This window comes from Oncorhynchus masou, chromosome 18 (assembly GCF_036934945.1).
Source record: "Oncorhynchus masou masou isolate Uvic2021 chromosome 18, UVic_Omas_1.1, whole genome shotgun sequence".
NCBI lineage: Eukaryota > Metazoa > Chordata > Actinopteri > Salmoniformes > Salmonidae > Oncorhynchus > Oncorhynchus masou.
The window spans coordinates 37,651,121-37,674,980 of NC_088229.1; the positions used below are offsets into that span (position 1 = coordinate 37,651,121).

General features: G+C 41.2%; 4 protein-coding genes across 13 annotated transcripts in view; 1 reads left to right on the forward strand and 3 right to left on the reverse strand.

Annotated features, from left to right (window-relative positions):
• ppih (peptidylprolyl isomerase H (cyclophilin H)) overlaps positions 1–1,086 on the reverse strand; it is a 43,805-nt gene extending 42,719 nt beyond the window's left edge. Inside the window, exon 1 of the mRNA XM_064923187.1 lies at positions 898–1,086. Within this exon, the coding sequence (XP_064779259.1) occupies positions 898–963 (66 nt within the window). The 5' untranslated portion in view covers positions 964–1,086. The remainder of the gene's footprint in view (positions 1–897) is intronic.
• Positions 1,087–1,273: 187 nt separating this feature from the next.
• On the reverse strand, positions 1,274–2,899 carry taf10 (TAF10 RNA polymerase II, TATA box binding protein (TBP)-associated factor). 2 transcript variants are annotated; one of them, XM_064923202.1, is made up of 5 exons: positions 2,767–2,899; positions 2,283–2,440; positions 1,973–2,037; positions 1,734–1,848; positions 1,274–1,569 (listed from the first exon to the last, which is right to left on the reverse strand). In XM_064923202.1, the coding sequence occupies exons 1-5, from the start codon at positions 2,897–2,899 to the stop codon at positions 1,480–1,482; spliced, it is 561 nt and encodes a 186-aa protein (XP_064779274.1). In that variant the 3' UTR covers positions 1,274–1,479. The 2 variants fall into 2 exon arrangements, with proteins under 2 accessions (XP_064779274.1, XP_064779273.1); XM_064923201.1 differs by having other exon boundaries at positions 1,274–1,572.
• A 234-nt stretch (positions 2,900–3,133) lies between these two features.
• zgc:154075 (uncharacterized protein LOC556929 homolog) lies at positions 3,134–14,505 on the forward strand. Of its 2 annotated transcripts, none has more exons than XM_064923199.1 (14): positions 3,134–3,243; positions 4,540–4,651; positions 4,909–4,993; positions 5,244–5,317; positions 5,512–5,571; positions 5,795–5,902; positions 6,141–6,197; positions 6,586–6,716; positions 6,823–6,877; positions 9,136–9,228; positions 9,375–9,509; positions 9,940–10,041; positions 10,421–10,582; positions 13,731–14,505. In XM_064923199.1, the coding sequence occupies exons 1-14, from the start codon at positions 3,134–3,136 to the stop codon at positions 13,854–13,856; spliced, it is 1,410 nt and encodes a 469-aa protein (XP_064779271.1). In that variant the 3' UTR covers positions 13,857–14,505. The 2 variants fall into 2 exon arrangements, with proteins under 2 accessions (XP_064779271.1, XP_064779272.1); XM_064923200.1 differs by having other exon boundaries at positions 4,543–4,651.
• Positions 14,506–23,602, reverse strand: LOC135504523 (outer dynein arm-docking complex subunit 1-like). 8 transcript variants are annotated; one of them, XM_064923192.1, is made up of 15 exons: positions 23,518–23,602; positions 22,456–22,535; positions 22,207–22,306; positions 21,014–21,203; positions 20,211–20,333; positions 20,000–20,113; positions 19,831–19,898; positions 19,496–19,683; positions 19,030–19,176; positions 17,505–17,587; positions 16,583–16,751; positions 16,082–16,245; positions 15,715–15,818; positions 15,164–15,251; positions 14,506–14,934 (listed from the first exon to the last, which is right to left on the reverse strand). In XM_064923192.1, exons 2-15 carry the CDS (start codon positions 22,520–22,522, stop codon positions 14,839–14,841), a joined length of 1,701 nt encoding a protein of 566 aa, XP_064779264.1. In that variant the 5' UTR covers positions 22,523–22,535; positions 23,518–23,602; the 3' UTR covers positions 14,506–14,838. The 8 variants fall into 8 exon arrangements, with proteins under 8 accessions (XP_064779264.1, XP_064779262.1, XP_064779263.1 ...); XM_064923190.1 differs by having other exon boundaries at positions 14,506–14,940; XM_064923191.1 differs by lacking the exon at positions 23,518–23,602 and adding an exon at positions 22,997–23,077 and having other exon boundaries at positions 14,506–14,940.
• Between the last annotated feature and the right edge of the window lie 258 nt (positions 23,603–23,860).

The following is a 23,860-nucleotide window of genomic DNA, read 5'->3' on the forward strand; positions in this document are numbered from 1 at the left end:
ATTAATTTCATTATTCTTTTGGCCAAATTTCATATACACAAATGTAAATTTACAAACAGAAAACCACATTTTCGTACCCTACAAAAAGAAATTGAACTGTATTTTAAGACGGTTAAATGCTCTACTAACAAAAAAGCTGTTAGAATTGTAAGTATATGCATGTCCCTTAAGGTCCTTGTAATTGTAATGTGATATTGTACCCCCTAGCTCCATTGTCCATTGTTTGTAATCTATGTATGCTTGTGTTCCCTCATGTGCTTTACGTATTGATTTGTTGTTAATAAAAACATTTTTTTTAAGAAACGTCATCCGGTCTAAAGCCCGTCTCACGACGAACTGCGTATGTGGTCAAATCAAAGGCGCTCCGAAATACTTGTTCTCCGCATGAATTTAACTAGCCAACGTTGCCATAACATCGCCCACGAGTGTGATGGGGAATTTCTGTTGGAGAAGCAGATTAACGAAAATAAAAACGTGTCAGTTTGTCTTAATAACATGTTAAAATAATGAAGACATAGGCTCAAAACTACGTTGCATCTTCAGAGTAGTTAATTCTCTCAAAGGGAGAATGTTTTACTTCTCTCATTCCTCAAAGGTTGATGTGTTTCGCAAGCGTTCCCGGAAGTCTCGCGATGTTGCGCCTTTGGATTTATGATTTGTGCATTCGTAGCTACTACAAATAAACTATTATCACGTAACGTTAGCTAACGTACGAAGTGCTATCTATTGCTTGAGACCACATGTCTACATATTATATGGGATGTTTTTGAGCCTCAAAGTGATGGCTAGCTAGATTTGTCATAATTACATTTTGGGGGAAAGTTAGCAGGCAGGCTAGCCAACAATGTGCTAGCTGGCCATTTCATAGCTATGCAAGCAATAAAACTAGTTACTCACTTGTCCTCCAATGGTGACATCAAAGAACACAATCGGGTTGTTGGGGTTAGAAGGCTGAACATTCATTGTTATTTATTTTCACGCACAAGTAAAACAACACGTGAAACTATTCAGTGGTTAGCCGAAAGCATGTCATTAGCGAACGAATTCAAAAAGAACTGCAGTTCCTAAATCTACGGTAGCCGCGGGTGGACAATTACTACGGCTCACTTCCATGGACAAGCATTACTGATTGCCTCCACTCAAAAAAAAAATTTGGGGGGCTACTAATGTTATCGCATCCAAATCAAGAGTATATAAACGACCCATAACTCTTCTCCTTGTACACCAGAGTAAAAAAAAAAAGTACATAAATGAAAAAGCACAAAGTCAGAAATAAGTAATTGCTGAATGTTTTATTTGTCTCAATAAAATATTACAAGCTCAAATTCAAACAAAGTAAAGCATGCTCTACTTGGAAGAAAAAAAACAGAACAAAAGTGTGACTGCAATTAATATTCCATGGCCATCCTAAATGACCATCATAAGGGGTTTATGAGGCGCAAAAACAGCAGAAGCTGCCAGACTGCATATGCCAATATCCTATGTGAAGTAATGAGGTTTCTTTACGTTGATGCCATACTCAGACAGGGCAGGGGAGAGGTCCTCCATGGTCAATGTGTACTTCTTGTCCTGCTTTGGGAGAGAAGAGGTGGGATGACATAGTGAGAAACCAATCAACAATACAGTCATACTTGTGCATGAATAATTCTGTGCAACTCATGTAAACAGTTAGTGTTCATTCACTGAGATGTTTAGCCTATGTTATGTTTCAATAACATCAGAAATGCACCAACCTTTGTCTTGTTCCTGGAGCTCCCAGAGGCCGTGCCCTTCATTTTACAATGCTGCAGGGCATCGTTAGCAATGTCTGAGATGAATTTCTGAGCTGCTAGGGAGACCAAACGGATTCTGAAAACAATGGGCATATTTAATGTTTACATTTGGCAGTGAAATTAGTTGATATAACTGGTGTAAAAGCTGAAAGATGGAGAGGACACTTTGCAGGTAAAGAAGTAAACAAGATGAGGCTTACATTCGCGGATCAGACGCCTCAAAGCCGGCCCGGTTGAGATAGTAGCCTGTCACTGCATCAGGGATCTGGCAAACAAATGGTTGGACTGAAGTCATTGTGATGTGTTTTAGTATGGTATTTTGAACCCTAGCATCACCACAATTGATACCGGAAGGACATTTATAATCTAAATATAAACTACTTAACACAAATATGCAATATGTATACAAGTAAATTGACTGTTGTCATCAGCCTAGGTATGCGAAAAACGTAATCTACATTTGTCTTCTCGTGAACTAATGTTACGACTTTAAAAAGGGGTATGACTCACTGTAGGAGTGTAGTCCTCCAATTGCATGAGAAAGTCAGCCAGTGGTGTGGTGGAGATTACAGGCTTCACATCGCCGTTGGCAATGCCACTGGGAACATAGACACCGTTGGACACGGATGTGTCAGATGATGGTGTGGCCATGGTAGCCGAGGTTGGGGCTGAAACAAAAAAAAACATAATGACATGGTTTAATGTCTTCCTAAATGTAGCTGAGATGTTGATAGCCAAGGTCCAGCTTTGGGCTAAGCTATGGACTGTTTCACAAAACAGCAAGCAATGAACGTGCTAGATCTAAGATGGGTTTCAAGTTCTGTATGGTGCTATATGTGTGGGATACTGTACTTGAAGAATTTCAACAGTTCTGAGTCACTTTTGATCTAGTTTGCTTAGCTAGTAAATAGCAGACCATTCATGTGTTGTGTAACCGTGTCTAAAGCCAGCTCATAAAGCTGTTTATAACCTCAAAATGAGCGGAAATACTTACCATTACTTATGGCAACCGAGGGGATACTGCTGGCATTAGTTGCTGCATTGTTGTTAGTGATGCAATTACTGGATGTCGAGGAAATTGAAGAAGAGCCCCCTGGTATGACTGGCTGTGGAGTATCAACGTTCATATTGATTGCTGGCTGCACCGCAGTTCGCTTGGTAAAATAGACTAAATCAAATAATTAAGTTAGCTAGCTAGCTATAATGAAAGGGTTAAATTAACTACCAAAAATACCCTTTTACAACAGTGTATGGGCAAATAGCGAAAAATCAAGATAATTCGTACACTATAATCGTGCTAGCAAACAGTGGCATTAGCTTATGAAATTGTATTTTCACGCCTTCCGTGTGCATCGATTTCAATGTCTGGCATAACCATGTCTTATCCTACTATTGGTTCCCCCCCAGAAGAATGCACGCAGATGCATCCACCGAATCTTGGATTCACTGAAGAAGACCACCGCCGGTTAAGGTAGGTAGCCTACTGTAGCCAATATTGTATGCAAACGTTTGTAGAAAAAAATATATAGATCTGAATTTCGCGTTTTTTGTACACGGTCAAAGATAAACTCTGGCGTGAATAATGGTCGTTGTATTTTTGTTGTTGAAATATTGCATTCCCATTTAACCTTCAGCCTACTATTGCTGATTTTTATATGATCATGTGACAGTCACTTTATCTTGTCAGTAAAGGGAAACAACGTACATGCTTTGTTTAAAAGATCGTCACTAGTTTAACAGTCATAATTATGGCTAAACCCCGCCTATTTCTACAATTTATTTTCTTACATTCTTACACATAAATTTACACATACATGTTATTCAATCATTTCATCCAAACTGCTCGCGCGCGTCAACGAGCTCCTACGAAATAGGTATTGGTTCTATTTTTGACGATTGACGCACTGCAAGTCCAGCCTCTCCCATCTCATTGATTTTTAGGAGCATATACCCACGCAGGTGATTGGAAGCTGACGGTCCACACTTCAGTCCAGTTGTTGGTGGTAAATGCACCTCAAAGTTGGTTGCTAACTGCCATATAAAGTCGATTACTAGAAATTATCTAAATTTCCCCATTTATCTGTGGATTAATTGTCGGATTAGATAACACGATGTTGTGTGACTCAAAATTGGTCACATTTCTACAAAGATCCAGGAAAAAAAGGACCCTGCGCATTTAATAACAACCCAATGTTTATATCCCATGACAAATTAGCTAGCAACAGCAAGTTAGCTAGCTAAATGTCCATGAACGTTTCATGTGTTTCGACCTGTCTCCAAATGACTATAGTTGGTTCAGAGTTCGTTATGATATGATATTTCAACCTGCATGTCCTGATCTCGTCTGCTGTGGATGGACACAATCAACATGCGTGCCCGGTGTAGTCAGCATGTTAAAATCAGATGTGAAACCTTACCTTAACAACACTGCTAACCTTGAATGAAGACCAAAAACCTCGTATTTGTTTGCATGAATTTTTACAACATGGCCAATTTTGACTTTGTGGCTGTGTTAACTAGCGACAACCTTGTTTAAACGAATACATTATTAATGTAAAAGTAAATAAAATAAGTAACTAGGAAAACAAGAAATTTGTCATTCTTCAAATATAACTTGGCACAATAATATTTGTTTTATAATATTTTTTTCTCCATGAAAGTGATCTATTACATGATGTTCAGTCAACGAAAACAATAGCATTAAACATCATATACATCAATAAATTAAACATGGCTGGTTTGAACTGATGTCTTTGTCATTTTTAAGCAGGGCCCAGAAAGACAGGATGGCATCACCTGTGGATGTCATTGTGGTGGGAGCTGGGAACCGTGGGGAGACATACGCACATTTTGCCTCCCTCCAGCCTCAACGCATGCGAGTAAGGCTCCACAATATCTCTCTACATCTGATCTTGTCAATATTGACTGAAATAACTTAAATGAGTAGACCATCTGATCTTAGTGAGATATAGGCTTTCATCCCTGCTAGGCTAAATCATTCATCACTTCTTTCCATCAGAATTGAAATGTCCTACCGATTAGTAGCCATTCGGTCTTGACTAAGGTTTTACATAAAAGTCATGATGATGATTATGATGATAATAATGGAAACAATGAAAACTCAAATTAACTGTAGGTCATTGGAGTGGCTGACCCCAGGAAATTTGCACGGGAGAAACTTCAGAAGCAACACCGAATAGCAGATGTCAACGTGTTTGCTGGTATGAGTGAAACATATTTAATTGTCGGTCCACACCCATTTTCTCCCTACGCTGGATTGATTATTTAGTAGCACTTAATTTGAACTATACGGCATAACAGCGTCATATTATCACAAGCATGTTGTAACAATAAGCTCTCGTGGCATCTTATGTCTCTGAATGTTAAGTACAAACCAGTATAATTTTGCATGCATTGTAATCAGTTATGAAAAGTGTTATGACATATGTTACCTATATTCCTCTTTCCCAGATTGGCGTGGTATAGTACAAAGGGAGAAGTTTGCTGATGCTGTGTTCATTTGTACTCCAGACCGCCAACATAAGGTAATAGTAGTAGAGCATACTTGTTACTCAATTAATCAAATTTGGTATATGACAGAATCTGAGCAACCATTTCAACAGAACTATTTTAGGATGCTCAGTGTCTAGTATTTTGCCCATTGATGCTACAGCAGGCTAAGATTGAGAATCCATGATGGCTGTTCTGAGTGAGTGTGTGTTCTTGTCTTCTTGCCAAGAACCCCGCTGTGGCACTGGCAAAGAAAGGTTACCATATTCTTCTGGAGAAGCCCATGGCTGTGAGTGTTCCCCCAACCCCTGTAAATACGATGTATGTTGTTGTGATGTCTGATCAAGACAAGATTATTTCAGCTACCCTATACCAGCCCAGTACACATAGTTTATACAATCAATCATATCTAGAGATATAGAAAGAGTGTGTCTGTGTCTGTCCGTGTTTGTTTTTGTGGGCGTGCAGGCGTGTGTACGCACAGTGTCAAATTGATATTTTTTTCGTTTTAGGTAACAGCTGAGGACTGCACAGAGATTGTAAGAACTTGCATTCAAAATGGTGTGATGCTAACAGTGTGCCATGTCCTCCGATATGACCCTGTCATTCACAAGATAAAAGTAAGTGTATATTCATTTATTTGAAATATTACAGTATGTTTTGCACAGATCTATGCTTTTTGCGTAGCCCAGCATCATTAGGACAATGGCTACTGTGATTGGATTTAATGCCCAATCAGAGCTCGAGCGAAAATATGCCTAGTAACAAGGTACTCCTCGCGGGATAGAAGCAGTCAAATCAATCTTGAAAAGGGCTGCCATATAGTGTGTTGCCAATGCTTTGGAATTGACCCCACAGGTGCTGATGGACAGTGGAGCGATTGGAGACCCGGTCCATATTCAACACCTAGAACCGGTAGGGATGTATTTACAATACTCTGTAAATTTTACATAATTTACATAGAGTATAGCCAGACCTGGTTCAAGTGCTATTACTATAAAGTACTAATAGTATTTAATGTATCTGTGTTTGAGTGATCTTGCCGTGCACAGTGGAACCAACAGAATAAAGAAATAAACTTCACTTACTATAATAGTTGCAAAACTGCAAAGCCCGCTCACCTAGGCTCTCCAGACAGGCTATAGCAAACGCTTATATTTATGGACGATTTCAAATAGTATATGAACCCAGGTCTTCGTACAGTATTGTACATTTGAATAGTGACCTCCACTCCGCTCTCAGTGCAGCCTGCATGGGTTAAAGTATCTGCAAAGATTTCCATGGTTACTTTCTCCTGTTCTAGGTGGGTTTCTTTCACTTTGCCCACTCCTTTGTTCGAGGGAACTGGAGGAATGAGGCTGAGAGCTCTTTTGCACTTCTGGCCAAATCCTGCCATGACATTGACTTGATACATCACTGGGCTGGAGGACGAAGGTAAAGAGGCAATGTTTAAAAAATATATATAAATAAAATAACAAGTTAATCAACTCATTTATTTGATCGACTGACAGCCCTATTAAAAAAAGCTTGTTCTTCACAGGTGTTTGAAAGTGTCATCATTTGGATCTCTCAGTCACTTCCGCAAAGAGAAAAGGGTGTGTGGTCTTCTCATATACATTTGGAAAGTATTGAACTCCTTCACTTTTTTTCACATTTTGTTACATTACAGCCTTATTCTAAAAATGGAATAAATCGTTTTTTTCCCTCATCAATCTACACATAATAGCCCATAATGACAAAGCAAAAACAGGTTTTTAGACCTTTGGCAGCTATTACAGCCTCAAGTCTTCACGGGTATGACGCTACAAGCTTGGCACACCAGTATTTGGGGAGTTTCTCCCATTCTTCTCTGCAGATCCTCTCAAGCTCTGTCAGGTTGGATGGGGAGCGTTGCTGCACACCTATTTTCAGGTGTCTCCAGACATATTCGATCAGGTTCAAGTCCGGGCTCTGGCTAAGACACTCAAGGACATTCAGAGATTTGTCCCGAAGCCACTCCTGCATTATCTTAGCTGTGTGCTTAGAGTCGTTATCCTGTTGGAAGGTGAAGCTTCGCCCGTCTGAGAACCTGCTCCAAAGCAATCAGGACTTCATCAAGGATCTCTCTCTGTACTTTGCTCCATTCATCTTTCCCTCGGTCCTGACTAGTCTCCCAGTCCCTGTCACTGAAAAATATCCCCACAGCATGATGCTGCCACCACCATGCTTCACCATAGGGATGGTATTGGCCAGGTGATGAGCGGTGCCTGGTTTCCTCCAAACGTGATGCTTGGCCTTCTGGCCAAAGAGTTCAATATTGGTTTCATCAGACCAGAGAATCTTATTTCTCATGGTCTGAGAGTCCTTTAGGTGCCTTTTGCTGAATTCTAAGTGGGCCGTCATGTGCCTTTTACTGAGGAGGGGCTTCCGTCTGGCTACTCTACCATAAATGCTTGATTGGTGGACTGCTACAGAGATGGTTGTCCTTCCGGAGGTTCTCCCATCTCCACAGAGGAACTCTGTCAGAGTAACCATCGGTTTCTTGGTCTTCTCTCTGAACAAGGTCCTTCTCCCCCGATTGCTCAGTTTGGCCAGGTGGCCAGGTCTTGGAAGAGTTGGTTCCAAACGACACAATCTTGTCTCGGGGCTCTACGGACAAATCTGTTGACCTTATGGCTTGGTTTGTGGGACCTTATATAAACAGGTGTGAGCCTTTCCAAATCATGTCCAATCAATTGAATTTACCACAGGTGGACTCCAAACAAATTGTAGAAACATCGCAAGGATGATCGATGGAAACAGGATGCTCCAGAGCTCAATTTCAAGTCTCACAGCAAAGGGACTGAATACTTATGTAAATAAGGTATTTTTTAAATTGTTTTTATTTGCAAAAAGATCTAAAAACCTGTTCAACAAAATGTGCTAAAAGTAAAGGGGTCCGAATATTTCCGAATGCACTGTAATCAGAAAGGAAGTGGTACAACTATGTGTGTCTGTTTTGGACACTGATTGAACTCTAAATAGTTTTAAACAATGGGTTTGTCATGCCATTGAACAATAATACAGGCCCTGGAGTGATGACAACCATAGTTACATAGACATGGATGAATGTGTTACTTTAACATAATAGCATCCACATTCCCATACCATCTCAAATACTATATAATACCATACCATCTCAAATACTTCCCATACCATCTCAAATATATTGTTTAGTTTTTAATATACTGGAACCACTGATTTCACAACTATTTGGACCCAAACTAGGGAAAATATGGATCGTTAAGGAAAACATTACAGCAACAGCCGATACAACCTTTACACAGAGTAACTGTGTCAGAATAACAGCCCCCCCCAGGCGATACAGTGGGAGATGCTGCCCCATAAGCCTGAGAACTGACTGTAACTAACTCCTGGTGATTCTTTGTCTGGGAAAACATAGCTGACAAAGCATTGCATCACACTCCCACAACCACAACCCCAGTTTCCTGCCTTTACATCCACCTCTCCCGAAGCAGCTGATGTCCATGCTTTTACATTTGATTTCCACTTTTGAGTTACCTTCTAATCATACTGTACTCATTGTGCGATATTATCACTCGTTGTATTAATGTTTGTTTTTAGATCGTTTTTGATTCTGTCAAAGGTACTCAACCCTCTTTGGCCCCTTTGGGACATAAGTCCACAATGAGCTTCCATTTAGTCCTACATAGTATAATGGTGGGTTTCCGAAAAGCTTTGTAGCACTAAGATCATCTTTCGATCCATTGCCTACAATGGATTTGCTGTAGATGATGTGAGTGCTACGACGCTTTCGGTAAACCCACCCAAGAATAGTCAAAGGTGATTCAGTGCTAAAGAGTTTTTCCTCCAGCCACCAGGTGCTGCAGACCGCTGCCTAGACTGCCCTGTAGAGGAATCTTGCCCATATTCTGCACGCAAGATCTACCTGGACAGAGTCAAACAGGTTTTTCCATTCATGTCAATTACATTTGATCTGTCCCACGAGGGGCAATTATTATTCAGGGCAAGCAGTGTAAATCAGAAGGCTCATAGAAAATGACCAAAATCACAAAGCACTTTACAGTAACCCGGCCTGTGTGTGTCTCTCAGGGCTGTGTGGGCTGGCCCGTGTCTGTGATATGTTCCAGCTCTCTCCCAGACATTGAGTCTGTGACCGAGGCTCTGAAATCAGGGCCGTACGGCCGCTGTGTCTACCAGTGTGACAACGACGTCTGCACCAACCAGGTAAGACTGACCACCATCTGGCTAGCCGCTAGTGCAGAGAAACCATGCTTAGAAAAAGGGTTATTCTACATTTATACAGCTACAGTTATTATGAATTATTTATTTATTATTTATTACTCAGTATTTCACCTTTATTTTAACAGGATATCTCCTTTAGAATAAGTGTCTCTTTCGTAACAGAGACCATTCCGAGTGTCAGAAGAGAGGTTACAGAATTGTAAATTAAGTCCTGCACACTTTTGTTGTATTTAAATTAAGTTTATGCTTCGGTCAGAAATAATAATACAAGCATTTCACTACACCCGCAATAACATCTGCTAAACACATGTATGTGACAAATACAATTTGACTTGGATTTGATATTGGCTCAAGTCGACACAACTCCTCTCTTCATCTCTCTTCTCTCACCTTGTTGTACCTGTGTGTACAGGTGGTGAACATGGAGTTTGAAGGGGGTCTTACAGCTGCTTTTTCCATGGTGGCATTTACAGAGGAGATATGTAAGCGGAGGACCACCATCTATGGCAGCAAGGTACTGTAGCACTCCAGTCCAGACACAATCTTGAATAATCCAACATAAGGTTAAATCATTATGAATAATTCATTGTTGATCATTAATATGCCACTTGTGTGATTGAAATTAATGTGATATGATAATAAGATATAGATAGATTATGAATATTGATGGGACACACACAAACTGAAATAGTTTATTGACGTGAATTTCTGTGTCATAGTTTATGAACTTTGGAATCTCTCTGTCCGGGAATATTTATCCTTATAAATAATAATCTGTATTTGTAGTAAAAGTAAAGCTAGAGCTGGATGTATCTGGCTACTGTCTGATTTTAGTACATAAAGATAACCTGCAAACATTTTCTTATCATGTAATGATTGCTTTGTTCCTATAGGGGGAGCTGTCGTGTGATGGACATGAGATTCGAGTGTTTGACTTCCTCACAGGGAGGGCCACCAAGCACACGGCAGAGACTTGCGCCCCAGGGGCCTTTGGCATGGGCGGACACGGCGGGGCGGACTACCAACTGGTGGAAGCCTTCATCTCTGCTGTAGCGGTGAGTGCTGGGAGCCTGTGTGAATGTCAACATTGAGGGACATTTTTTTTAAACTTTAGATCTGTGCTTTGACTTAGGCTTGTGTTAATCATACGTTGATGTCGTGGAACGTCGTGGAACAAAATGTTATTTGAGTTATCTAGATCGTTGTTTGGATTCAATCAAACCCCATTGCGAAATTTACACTGTTGCAGTACCTGGTTCAATAAAATCACAGAATGGTATTGGGTACTGTAAAAACTCTTAGCCTAACTCTACCTGAAGGGGGTATACAAAAGGCATTCATAACACCTTTAAAAAAACAGTCATGACACCTTTTGCAGTATCACTCATAGGATATGCTTAACACCCCGGCAGTCCTACAATCTAAGCTAGATGCCCTCAATCTCACACAAATCATCAAGGAACCCACCAGATACAACCCTAAATCTGTAAACATGGGCACCCTCATAGACATTATCCTGACCAACTTGCCCTCCAAATACACCTCCGCTGTTTTCAATCAGGATCTCAGCAATCACTGCCTCATTGCCTGTATCCGCGGTCAAACGACCACCCCTCATCACTGTCAAATGCTTTCTAATCGACATGGCCCGGGTATCCTGGAAGGATATTGACCTCATCCCGTCAGTCAGGATGCCTGGTCAATCTTTAAAAGTAATTTCCTCACCATCTTAGATAAGCATGCCCCATTCAAAAAATGCAGAACTAAGAACAGTTATAGCCCTTGGTTCACTCCAGACTTGACTGCCCTTGACAAGCACAAAAACATCTGGTGGTGGACTGCAATAGCATCAAATAGTCCCTTCGATATGCAACTGTTCAGGGAAGTCAGGAACCAAAACACGCAATCAGTTAGGAAAGCAAAGGCTAGCTTTTTCAAGCAGAAGTTTGCATCCTGCAGCTCTAACTCCAAAAAGTTTTGGGACACTGTAAAGTCTATGGAGAACTAGAGCACCTCCTCCCAGCTGCCCACTGAACTGATGCTAGGTAACACAGTCACCACCGATAAATCCATGAGCATCTCTCAACGGCTGGCCATGCCTTCCTCCAGGCCACTCCAACCCCGGCCAACAGCCCCCCCCCATCCCCCGCAGCTCCTCTCCCAAGCCTCCCCAGCTTCTCCTTCACCCAAATCCAGATAGCAGATGTTCTGAAAGAGCTGCAAAACCTGGACCCGTACAAATCAGCTGGGCTAGACAATCTGGACCCTCTCTTTCTAAAACTATCTGCCGCCATTGTTGCAACCCCTATTACCAGCCTGTTCAACCTCTCTTTCGTATCGTCTGAGATCCCTAAAGATGGAAAGCTGCCGCGGTCATTACCCTCTTCAAAGGGGGTGACACCCTAGACCCAAACTGTTACAGACCTAAGACCTATATCCATCCTGCCCTGCCTATCTAAAGTCTTTGAAAGCCAAGTTAATAAACAGATCACTGGCCATTTCGAATCCCACCGTACCTTCTCTGCTGTGCAATCCAGTTTCCGAGCCTGTCACGGGTGCGGCACCTCAGCCACGCTCAAGGTACTGAACGATATCATAACCGCCATCGATAAAAGACAGTACTGTGCAGCCGTCTTCATTGACCTGGCCAAGGCTTTCGACTCTGTCAATCACCGTATTCTTATCGGCAGACTCAATAGCCTTGGTTTTTCTAATGACTGCCTCACTTGGTTCACCAACTACTTTGCAGACAGAGTTCAGTGTGTCAAATCGGAGGGCATGTTGTCCGGACCTCTGTCAGTCTCTATGGGGGTACCACAGGGTTAAAATCTCAGGCCGACTATTTTTCTCTGTATATATCAATGATGTAGCTCTTGCTGTGGGCGATTCCCTGATCCACCTCAACATAAACAACACCATTCTGTATACTTCTGGCCATTCCTTGGACACTGTGCTAATTAACTCCAAACGAGCTTCAATGCCATACAACACTCCTTCCGTGGCCTCCAACTGCTCGTAAACGCTAGTAAAACCAAATGCATGCTTTTCAACCGTTCGCTGCCCGCACCCGCCCACCCGACTAGCATCATCACCCTGGACGGTTCCGACCTAGAATATGTGGACAACTATAAATACCTAGGTGTCTGGATAGACTGTAAACTCTCCTTCCAGACTCATATTAAACATCTCCAATCCAAAATCAAATCTAGAATTCGCTTTCTATTTCACAACAAAGCCTCCTTCACTCACGCCGCCAAACTTACCCTAGTAAAACTATCTATCCTACCGATCCTCGACTTCGGCGATGTCATCTACAAAATAGCTTGCAATACTCAGACTGCATCCAGTTTGCTATCACAGTGCCATCCGTTTTGTTACCAAATCACCTTATACCACCCACCACTGCGACCTGTATGCTCTAGTTGGCTGGCCCTCGCTACATATTCATCGCCAGACCCAATGGCTCCAGGTCATCTATAAGTCTATGCTAGGTAAAGCTCCGCCTTATCTCAGTTCACTGGTCATAACAACACCCACCCGTAGCACACGTTCCAGGTATATCTCACTGACTATCCTCAAAGCAAACACCTCATTTGGCCACCTTTGCTTCCAGTTCTCTGCTGCCAGTGACTGGAACGAATTGCAAAGAATCGCTGAAGTTGGAGACTTTTATTTCCCTCACCAACTTTAAACATCAGCTATCTGAGCAGCTAACCAATTGATGCAGCTGTACATAGTCCATTTGTAAATAGCCCAACCAAATCTACCTCATCCCCATACTGTTTTTATTTACTTTTCTGCTCTTTTGCACACCAGTATCTCTACTTGCACATCATCATCATCTGCTCATTTGTCAATGTGTTAATCTGCTAAATTGTAATTATTCGCTCCTATGGCCTATTTATTGCCTACCTCCTCATGCCTTTTGCACACACTGTATATAGACTTTCTTTTTTTCCCTACTGTGTCATTGACTTGTTTATTGTGTTATTGGCTTGTTTATTGTTTATTCCATGTGTAACTCTGTGTTGTTGTCTGTGTCACACTGCTTTTCTTTATCTTGGCCAGGTCGCATTTGTAAATGAGAATTTGTTCTCAACTAGCCTACCTGGTTAAATAAAGGTGAAATAAATAAACCTTACATTACACTCATGTCGATGGAAAAAAATGTGACTCGTGTTTGCGTGTGTGTGTGTCGCGTAGAGTGGAGATGCATCTTTTATCCGTTCCGGACCAGAGGAGACTCTACTGAGCCACAAGCTGGTGTTTGAGGCTGAGCGGTCTCGGCTGGAGAGCAAGGTGGTGTTCTGTGGGACTGACCAGGACTAGACGTCTACATGAACGGTGACGTGAAGGGACATAATCATCATTTTGATCATCAACATTAATGATTCAACTCTTAATAATTATGACAGAGCTCACTCAGGCAGCACATGAAAATGATTAACTGGATATTTAATGGATATTTGATTTTACTGTATGTAATTTGTAGCGAGGCCTAGTGTTGAGATTGCTTAATTCTCAAGGATTGTTTCATGTGCACATTCCATGAAAATTATTTTCTTAACAAAATGTGATGCATGTACTGTTTGTCATGTCAGCAACTGTTTTTATGTGAGAAACTGATTTTCAAAGAATCATATATTTTGCCAGTTCTCAAATGTTGTGTGTTCTAATATCTTGTAAGAAACTGGAATCAAGGCCCCCTCGAAGATGCTTTTGAAATTACACACATGTAGCCTATCTAAGCAAACATCTATAAATACACCCCATGCACTTACCAAAAATGTTTCTTTTTCCGTATTGTACTTTGCTCTACATTACTCTTCTTTTGTATTGTCATTAGCACAGTATAGATGATACCAATTCTTGCTCCAAGATGCTGTCAATTTGGATAACCGAAAAAGACGATTGTGCTGATTTATTGGCACGTTGAACCATTTTGCCCGCCATAGTAAAAATAAAATGTCTTATCTGAGGCTGACATTTATTCTGATTTAAATTAATTATACATCTTTAAAAGCTTACACCACCGAATATTTTATTTGATGAACAAATAATGAATACTTCAATTCTTTTAAACTCAAATTTGCAACTAATGAGGCATTATAAACGTAACAGATTATGAATGGCTCATGAAAGCAGGGCTGTGATGCTGCTTTCCACAGGAGTGGGCCTCCTGCGGTCCCCCAGTCTGCAGCTACCAGGGATGAGGTCAGATTACATGGGACTAGGTCAAGGTACCGAGGATGAGGTCAATAAACTATTTCCTTGTGTGTGTCCAATCAATATTCATAAAGCGATGATGAGTTCAGAGTCCTAGGGAGCCATGGTGGATTCTGCTGGCCACAACGCTGAGTTTGGAGGCTGATTTTCGGACCTCTGGTCGGACGATCCTTGCCTTCCTCTGCATCTGGCAGAAAACAACCCAATGAGACCGTATTTTGTTATGTGTGCGGTAGGAAATTCAGAATGCTATCAACCCATAGTATTACAATAACAATGATCAGGTATGGATGATATTTCTGAATTGTGGACACTATTTTGCTACCAATTGAGGGTTAAACTAGAGTCAGGTAGGCCATCTCCGGCTATATGGTTGTGGTGGTCCATGTTGATTGAAGGGAAAGCCTCACCCTCGTCATTACCAGCGGGAGCAGCTCGTCCTTGGAGAGGGGCTTCACCTGGTCTGTTAGCAGGGACTCCTCTGGGTCATTGTCATCCCTAAAATAGTAGTAGTCTTACATTACCACCATAAAGTTAAACTATATGTTATATTTCTATGGTTAACACACTTAGTACCAAGTATTGCATTCACCTACTATTTCCTTATGAACGTGAGAAAAACTGAAAATGTAGGTCCTACTCCTAAAATAGGTTCTTAAAATAGCACACTATGCCCTGGAATAGCACACTAGTTTGTCCTCCGGCAAGGTTGTGAATACAGTTGGGCTGGTTAAAAAGTTTCTCTAAGCTGCAGCACAGGTAAAACAAAAAAAACATGAGCTGCAAAGTGGATATAACTGCATCGTCAGGGATATATTTCAGAAACAGAACCACATGTATTTTATAGGTTATTGTTACAGGATTGGAAACAAACTTGCCACTGTTCATTGGCATCCCTTTCCGGCATTAGATGTAGCAGCTTCTATATTGAACACACACACACACACACACACAGACATACCCAGAAGTGGGAGCCTCAACCGTTTTGTTTTGCCTAGGCAGTGGTGGACTTTGTCCTAGGAGGTGCCTGGCAACCATTCTAGGATTGTAATCTTTATCAAGGTCCTGGAGCGGAGACAGAGAACAACGTAAAATGTTTCAAGGGCAACACTTCACTGAGGCTCTGTTCACTTCTAAAATCCATACTTCCACCCTCCCTCCACTGATGTAGCCTATCCCTGATCTGACACAATTTGATAGTAGTAGTAGGTTTCCACTACATTACAATAGCTTTCATCAATCCAGTCCTATCGGATCCATTTTTAATCCAGAGAAGTAATGAAGGAGGGATGGATGCATTTTAAATAACCTTGTGACATTGAAATGACCTTGGAGCTGAGGAAAGACTGCAAAGTCAGCAGCTCGTTGGTCCTGCGCTCCACCAATCCCAGGTAAGTCATAATGGTGCTGTCCCGGATCCCGGTCGAGGAGCCTAACTTGTCTTCGATCACTGACCTGTCACAGTCTATGTTGTGGCACACACGGTCTATTCCTGGTGCACGGAAACACACAAGAAGAATTTATGGTTCTTCTCAATCTGGTTGTCTAAAGAAGCAGAAAGAAATTGGCACTCGGTGAGTCTCTTCACTGCAATGAGAGACAAGACCACCAGGAGGTGCACATTTTGTTACAGCCCAGCACTAACTTGATTTAGTTGAATTTGAAGAAAATAGTAAGTTAGTAGTAATAGTTTTATTAGTTATAGTAGTATAAGTACCAACAGTCATAGTAAGTAGCTTATTAAGGCCTCCACAGGAAGGGAAGTCATAGCCGTAAGATGTAGATAGTACTGGGCTGAAACAAAACAAACCATTCTTTCCCATCCATACCCGTCTTCAGCTGGTTGAGGATCTTGCCCACTGAGGTGATGCGTTGCTGGTAGCCCTCCATCTGCTGCTCTGTGGCCTGCTGCTGCACACTGACCCCCCAAAGCACGGCCCTGCGCTCCTCATGCTGTCTGCGCTCCTCTCTGGAAACCACCTCCATCTCACAGCGGATCTGTGACACACACACACCAAAACACAACTGCCTGGTCTCGTAGACTAGATGTAACATAGTAAATGTAAATCTGGAACACTCAAATTAGTATGATATGTTACGTTTGATATGGTTACATAAGACAGGTAGTTAAGGCAAAAACGAAACTATTGTGGTTGGTCGGGGTGGATGGGTAGGCACACAACGGACAGTCTCATCACGGACAACTTTAGCATTTTAGCTATTTAGCAACTTTTCAACTACTTAGCATGTTAGCTAACCCTTTTAGCTAACTCCTAAACGTAACCCCTAGCCAGCTAGCTAACGTTACCAACTTCGCTAGAATTTGTAACATTTCATACGTTTTGCAAATTTGTAAGATATTGTAAGTTTTGCTAATTCGTAAACATATTGTACAAATTGTAATTCATAACGTATCATACAAAATGGGTGACGGACATTCACAAATTAATACATACCATACGAAACGTAACATATCATACTAAAATAGATGTCCGAATAATATGAAATGCTCTGAGATCAGGTTGAACACAAAAGTAGAAGAGGCACCTAATGGACACATGAATGCACAATAATACATACACGTAGAACTCACACATGCACACACTCCTCCAATTAGTTGGCTACATTTAACAAAGTATCCAAATAGAAAGGAAGGTGCACTATAGTTTAATGTGTGCATTAAAGCACAACATCCAAAGAAATTACTTATTTCAAAGGTAAACATGCACGTAGTTTCAATTTCATCCAGACCTGGTTGATTTCGTCCTTCAAGGTCTCGGCTTTGTTGTTCTGTTCGTTAACAAAGTTTAGCAAAGCAAAGTTCTTGTCTTCAACTGTAGGATGCATAAACACAAAAGGTATTTTTCACAGTTACAAATATAACAGAATAGATCTTAGATGGCCTCTTGTGTCAACACAGACCTTGTTCAACCCTCAAACTACCAACTGGGATATTTTTTTTTTATCATAGCCTGAAGGTGGTTCATTAAATTTTTCAAATTTGTCAATCAACTTGTTCATAATATCAAGTCATACATATCCTCAGAGGGTGGAGCGATCTTGACCGGATAAACAGATCACATGCACCTTATGTACTCGCCTATGGTTATAACTACTAGGTATGACCGTGTACAAAATCTAAATTAGTTATATGCTTAATTGCAGTCAAAACAGCTCATAAAAGTCTGTCAGTGCTATGAATACTTGGTAGAACTGTAATTACAGAAACCAGCAGCCTTCTGAATTTGCAGTGCCGTATTACATTTATTACACTTTAACCCCATAAAAATTGGGGTTAAGTGCCTTGCTCAAGGGCACATCGACAGATTTTCCACCTAGTTGGCTGCAGGGATTCGAACCAGAGAACTTTCAGTTACTAGCCCAACGCTCTTAACCGCTAGGCTACCTGGCGTGTATTGGTGTGTATACTATGAAAAATAGATTTTATGGAAAATGTTATAGAAATACCAGAATTCATACAATACCCTCCTGGAAAATGTTATATAAATACCAGCATTCATATAATACCGTCCAATATTCTATATTTGCAACTTGCTATGGTATTTTGGTTGTTATAACATTTGGTTGGAAGTGAATTTGAGGGTTTGGCTTGCTTTTTGAAACATTCTGCCATAGGCCCTACCACTCCCATTGTTACACAAGCAGCAATTCTAATGTTGGCTGGGGGGTAAGTAAATAAAGAAAACTAAGCCATCTCTCCGGATCACTCACTTTTTATCAATAACATTAAGTATAGGCTCTTTCAAATGTTGGTTTTTACAAACATAAATATGGCAATGTTAATATGTACTTCAAAATTCTAAAAAACGAAATGATACTACAATCAAATGGTTGTAAATTAGCTTTTTATTACTAATGTGGATTATCCTTTTGAAAAATTCTGCACATTATATAAGGGAAAAATGTATATCTTAATTTGACAGATTATGCTACTTAACTATACTTTTACTGGTTATTTTTATTGTTTTTATTTCAGATAACATTATTTACATACCTAATGATGTTTTAAAATAATTAAGTTGATATTTTGTTACGATTGTTGCTTTTTCCAATAGTTTCTTCTTAAATGTTCTAGGTAATAATCCATGTATGTAAAATATGTTGGTAGTTTGAGAGTTAAGGAGCATACTCTAGAGGGCCTAAAATATGAGAACGGCATATTTCCTTATCATATTTCCATAATAAAGTAGTAAATGCACGTATTTTGAAGTTAAGAGGTGCCCCTTTGCTGAGGAGACATGGCTTTGTGACTCACTCTGAATGAAGGTCCCCACCAGCTTGTGCAGGTCCTCCTCCCCTGTGACACAGTGGATCTTGTGGAAGGTCTCCTGCAAGGAATCGAGAGTCCCAAAAGTCCCTCCCTGAGTGTCCAGTCCCAGTCTCCTGCGCTGCCTCTCCTCAACTAAAGACAGAGGTTAGAGGTCAGAATCAGACAGATATAAGTCAGACTTACATAAAGCAGTACACCATCAACTCAGTGCCCCAAATCAGAACTACTCAACTATTGCTTATTCTGCGTTGCATTTGGCTATTAAATAAAATAATCGGTCTGCTGAAAAGCCATGGCGCTGTGTATTTGATTTAGTAATTTGTCATTTTGTAATCGTTGTCATTGTGTGAATTAAAGCATACAGGTATAATGCTCTGTCACTTCTCATAAGCATGTATAAGCCTTTATAATGTCTTATAACAAGGCTTATAATAAGTATCTCATCTATGACCCTGTCTGCGGCTCAGGTCCTGGCCCTCCTCCTGGCTGCTGCACTCGTTGCCCTTGATGCTCATGAAGGTCTTTAGGCGGTGGTCGTGGGAGATGACCCGCTGCAGCTCGCTCACCTCCGTGCCATACTGGGTCAGGTCCTTCACCTTTTTCTCCTTCAGCAGCATCCGTTTGCACCGAGCCTCCACTCTGAAGGATCATATTCATGATGGCACACCATCGTAAAAAAAAAAGTTCAGGTAGTCCCTCCCTGTTTTAGTCTGTTTTCTACAATGCAGACCAAATAACCTTTTTCTACTCAAAAACACATCAACACAAAAAAGCTGTATGTATTACCTGGCCTCAAAAGCAGCAGTGGACTGAGCCATCATGTCTCGGATGTCCTTGCGAATCTCCTGCAGCTCCTGAATGACAAACAGGAACACAACATTGCTCAGTGAGTTGGGTGCATCTCAACTCATTACCCATTCGAGTAATTTGATTTCTATGGTGCTGTGAGCCCTACCCTCTCCATCCTGCAGTAGAGGTGGAGGAACTGCTTCCTCTCCACGTGCAAGATCTTCAGCTCCTCTCTCAGCTGCCCGTTCTTGGCCAAAAGCTTATTGAAGCGAACACGACCCTGGTGCAAAGACATGGGTGACATGTCAACACCATGACAATTCCATAAGGAGTTGACAAGAGTGCAGAAACAGACTGGCACTCGGGCTACTGCTAACCCTCTCCAGTTTGTTCTCCAAGATGAGGCTGTTCTTCTGTGTCTGGTTTGCCTCCGACTTCTGACTGTGGCATGCGGTGCTTCCTCTCCTCTGGCCAGCCAGCTTACTCTCCCAAGTCAAAATCTACCACAGAAGGAGCCGATAAAAGCAGATAAGCGAATACATCTGGTTACCTAAGGAATATCACTAGGTATTTGAGCAAGAATAAAACATTGTCAATTGGAGCTGACTAAAATAAAATAAATTAGAAAAGGATATAGGCCTGTGTAAAGGACTTCATGCTGTTTGCTTAGCGCTTCTACCTGATACCAAGACTCAAATTTAGGAACTCTGCGCTTTTGAAAAAAGGCCTTATTCAACAGAGCTATGGGCGACACTGCAGGCTGAGGAATGAGTTTCACAGGTCCTCATCTGCGACATTCACCCTCCAAACTCACTCCACAGCAATCCCAGCGGTTGAGCGGAGTGCAGCTGCAGAGCTGGGTCACAGCACCATTGTAAAGGATGTCACGCTTCTTGCTTAGTGAGTACTGCTTCTCCTGATTCACCTCTCAAACTCACAACCTCCCAAACACGTGACCACCCTCCAAAACCCATTGCGCTATTGAAAAAAGCATTCTTAAACAGGGCAAGGGGCGACACTTCAGGCTGATGAAAGAGTTTCCCAGATTCCCATCTGCAGGTTTGGGGGTAAAGTCCATTTCTAGCATGGGTAGGATGAGGTTAAACTATCACGAATTCCTGATTATCTGGGCAATTCACATCCATAATGTTTGTAACAAAGCAATCGTCAATACAAACACCTCCTGTCGCAGATAAGCCATTTTCCCTTGTTCAGAGTCGAGCTGCTCCACCACCCTGTCGCGGTACACCAGCATGCTGCTCAGATTTTGCGTGGCGTCTGCGTCATCCGAGCATCGAAATGGACTCTCTGAGACACGCAGGCTCCGGAGAAGTTCATCGCGTTCACAATGTAGCCTTTGGATCTCCCTCCTGGTTGGGTAACAGACATGCATCATTTCAGTGTCAAAGGAAGAAGCCATGTGCTTGTGTCATACTGGACTTAGTGCTCTTACTAGAGACAGCGTTAGCCCTGATATGGAGGAACACTGTACTACACTTAATCATACGGTTTTAAAAACCTTTTGTTAGCAATTAGGCCAGTTCAATTGACAGTGGCTGGGCTGGCTACATTTCTCCAACTAAACTCCTTTTTATTACATTTTGCATTTACATTTTAGTCATTTAGCAGACGCTCTTATCCAGAGTGACTTAAATTTTGTGTGTTAATCTTAAGAAAGCTCGGTGAGGAAACCACATATCTCAGTCATAGTAAATACATTTGTCCTCAAAGTAGCCTTCAGCAAAGTCAGTGCTAGTAGGAAAAAATAGTGTTACTTCACGTAAAGCAAGGGTGTCATTTAATTAAAACAAATTGGAGGGGGTATTCCAGCTCTTTTTGAACTTTTCCTTTTGAAAAATAAATACAGTAATGAACACACACGTAAGGATAAAATAGTATTATTTTGAGCAAATAATGTTTTTTCAGACACAACTGCAAACTTCAAGGAGTAGGCCATTCAAGGAGTTGGTCTTATGGCGCTCTCTGATGTCATCGGCCTCCCCCTCTAGCAATAGAGAACAAAACAAAAATCCTAAATTCATGATGCTACCTAGAGCCCCTATTAAGATGTGCCTTTTGCTAAGTAAATCAGGTGATAAATGAGGTGAAAAGGAGACTGGAGTAGGACTTTAAGATACTCTTTGAAGAAGTAGGTTCTCAGATGTTTTCGGAAGATGGGCAGGGACTCGGGGGCGGGGGCGGTGGGACAAGTGACCAAAGGTGGCAGAACGGAGTTCACATGTTCCACAATAAGTTGTCATGGGCGTACAGTATAGTTTCAATGTCCAGGTAAACATAGCAAAAGACAACTTTAGAGGTACACTGAATCTTAAGTAATTATGTCTTCAGTCTTTAAGACAAAAATATCCTCACAGCTGTCTGCGAATGAGATCCTGTGATTCTACGGTGTACGCCTGCCTGTCTCCTTCCATGATGCGAAACTGTCTCTGGAGTTTGCTCAACTCTGTCTCAGCTGCAACACACAACTTTGAAAACTGGTAAGTGTATCCTAATGTTTTATGGGATAAAAATAGGTAGGATATCAGACAAAAGGACATTTCTTAGTCATTGCAACAGATGCTATTGAATGCTTGTAGGTAGGGGAACTGTATAAACGCATACCTAAGAGATCAATATCGATCTCACTGCTGTCAGAGTTGACACTACAAGCTGATCTTCTGCGACGCATGGTGGTGATTGTTCTGGAGGAGAGAAATTCAGATTCATGTGATATGATAAAGGGGACCATGTCTATGTTCACTCAGCACTTTGTTCCCTGGGCCCTATGGCTGGGGGAACATAGGTTGAGGGAACATTGGGCCCAGGGAACATAGAGCTGAGGGAACATTGGACCATAAGGCTGAAGGGACTTAGGGTGGACCCCTGATAAAGTTAGCTATGCCTAACATCACTAATTGCTATATGCTTACCTGATATGCATTTAGTTACTATATATATATATATATATATATATATTTAGCTAGATCAGAAGAAATATGAAGGAACAGCCTTTGGCCAATGACCACTACTATAAGGCATATTGTCCAACGGCCATTATTACACCTAACGTTATTTGCAAACTGCCTCATTTGGCTGGCTGGCTGCAGCGAACACTGGTTAACTTACATTAACGTTGGCTAACAAACATATGTGACTTTCTTACTGTTATCAGGATCGTGAAGCTTCCTTTTTTGTAGTAGTAGTAGTTTGTAGATATTTGCTAAAATAATATGCAACACATTTGCCTATGACTGACTGGCTAGCTGGCTTTCTCTCCAATGTCAATGACCGATTGTAACCGTTGACGACGCTTGGCTACTTGACCACGCGACATGTTACGCCCCTGAAAACAGGGGAGAAATAATCACGAGTGATACGGTGTTGTATTCTCAATTCAACGTTTAGTGTAATCATTTCACAAAAGTAACACATTACAAAACAACAGAAAACCCATTATACAAATAACACAGCAAAATATCTTATTAACAACGCACATGTTCATTCACAATCGACATAAGATGACAGCTACTCTTCAGTACGATGCTATTCTTCACTTCAACCGAGCAGGGCTAATATTACTCTCTTCTAACTTCCTCAAGACGTTACTAAGACACACCTTAAACACTCTTGACATGTTAGCGAGTTATAACATTTAAATTACTATTTTTATCATCAATAAAGTACCTGAAAACAGGGGAGAAATAATCACGAGAGTGATACGATGTTGTATTCTCAATTCAACGTTTAGTGTAATGAGAAAAGACCGCGATTTTCCCCAGGAATATGGGTGGAGACCAGAGCAATCGATCACCGGCTCATAGATTAAGAGCACTTCGTAGATCACAGATTAACACTTTTAGGCACTACAAAATAAAGTAATCAATATAACGCTTACACATTACTCTCACAATTCGTACACTTTGACAGATTTGATCTTTAACACAATTATATGAATGTTATCAATCTCTATCAACTAATACTGAATGCATCTTTTTAACCTTAGATGTTTTAAGATCCCCACATACTA

Excerpts from the sequence above, each read along its gene's own strand:
- zgc:154075 (XM_064923199.1), top strand. The coding sequence starts at position 3,134 with ATGTCTGGCATAACCATGTCTTATCCTACTATTGGTTCCCCCCCAGAA. Across the intron at positions 9,229-9,374 it reads ACCTGGACAGAGTCAAACAG|GGCTGTGTGGGCTGGCCCGT; the intron begins GTTTTTCCATTC and ends TGTGTCTCTCAG. Across the intron at positions 10,583-13,730 it reads CCTTCATCTCTGCTGTAGCG|AGTGGAGATGCATCTTTTAT; the intron begins GTGAGTGCTGGG and ends TGTGTCGCGTAG.
- taf10 (XM_064923201.1), bottom strand. The coding sequence starts at position 2,899 with ATGAACGTTGATACTCCACAGCCAGTCATACCAGGGGGCTCTTCTTCA. Across the intron at positions 2,441-2,766 it reads CTCGGTTGCCATAAGTAATG|CCCCAACCTCGGCTACCATG; the intron begins GTAAGTATTTCC and ends TTTTTGTTTCAG. Across the intron at positions 2,038-2,282 it reads TGGAGGACTACACTCCTACA|ATCCCTGATGCAGTGACAGG; the intron begins GTGAGTCATACC and ends TTTGTTTGCCAG.
- LOC135504523 (XM_064923190.1), bottom strand. The coding sequence starts at position 22,522 with ATGCGTCGCAGAAGATCAGCTTGTAGTGTCAACTCTGACAGCAGTGAG. Across the intron at positions 21,204-22,206 it reads GATCTCATTCGCAGACAGCT|GAGGGAGATCCAAAGGCTAC; the intron begins GTGAGGATATTT and ends TTACCCAACCAG. Across the intron at positions 20,334-21,013 it reads TGGCTTATCTGCGACAGGAG|ATTTTGACTTGGGAGAGTAA; the intron begins GTGTTTGTATTG and ends CTTCTGTGGTAG.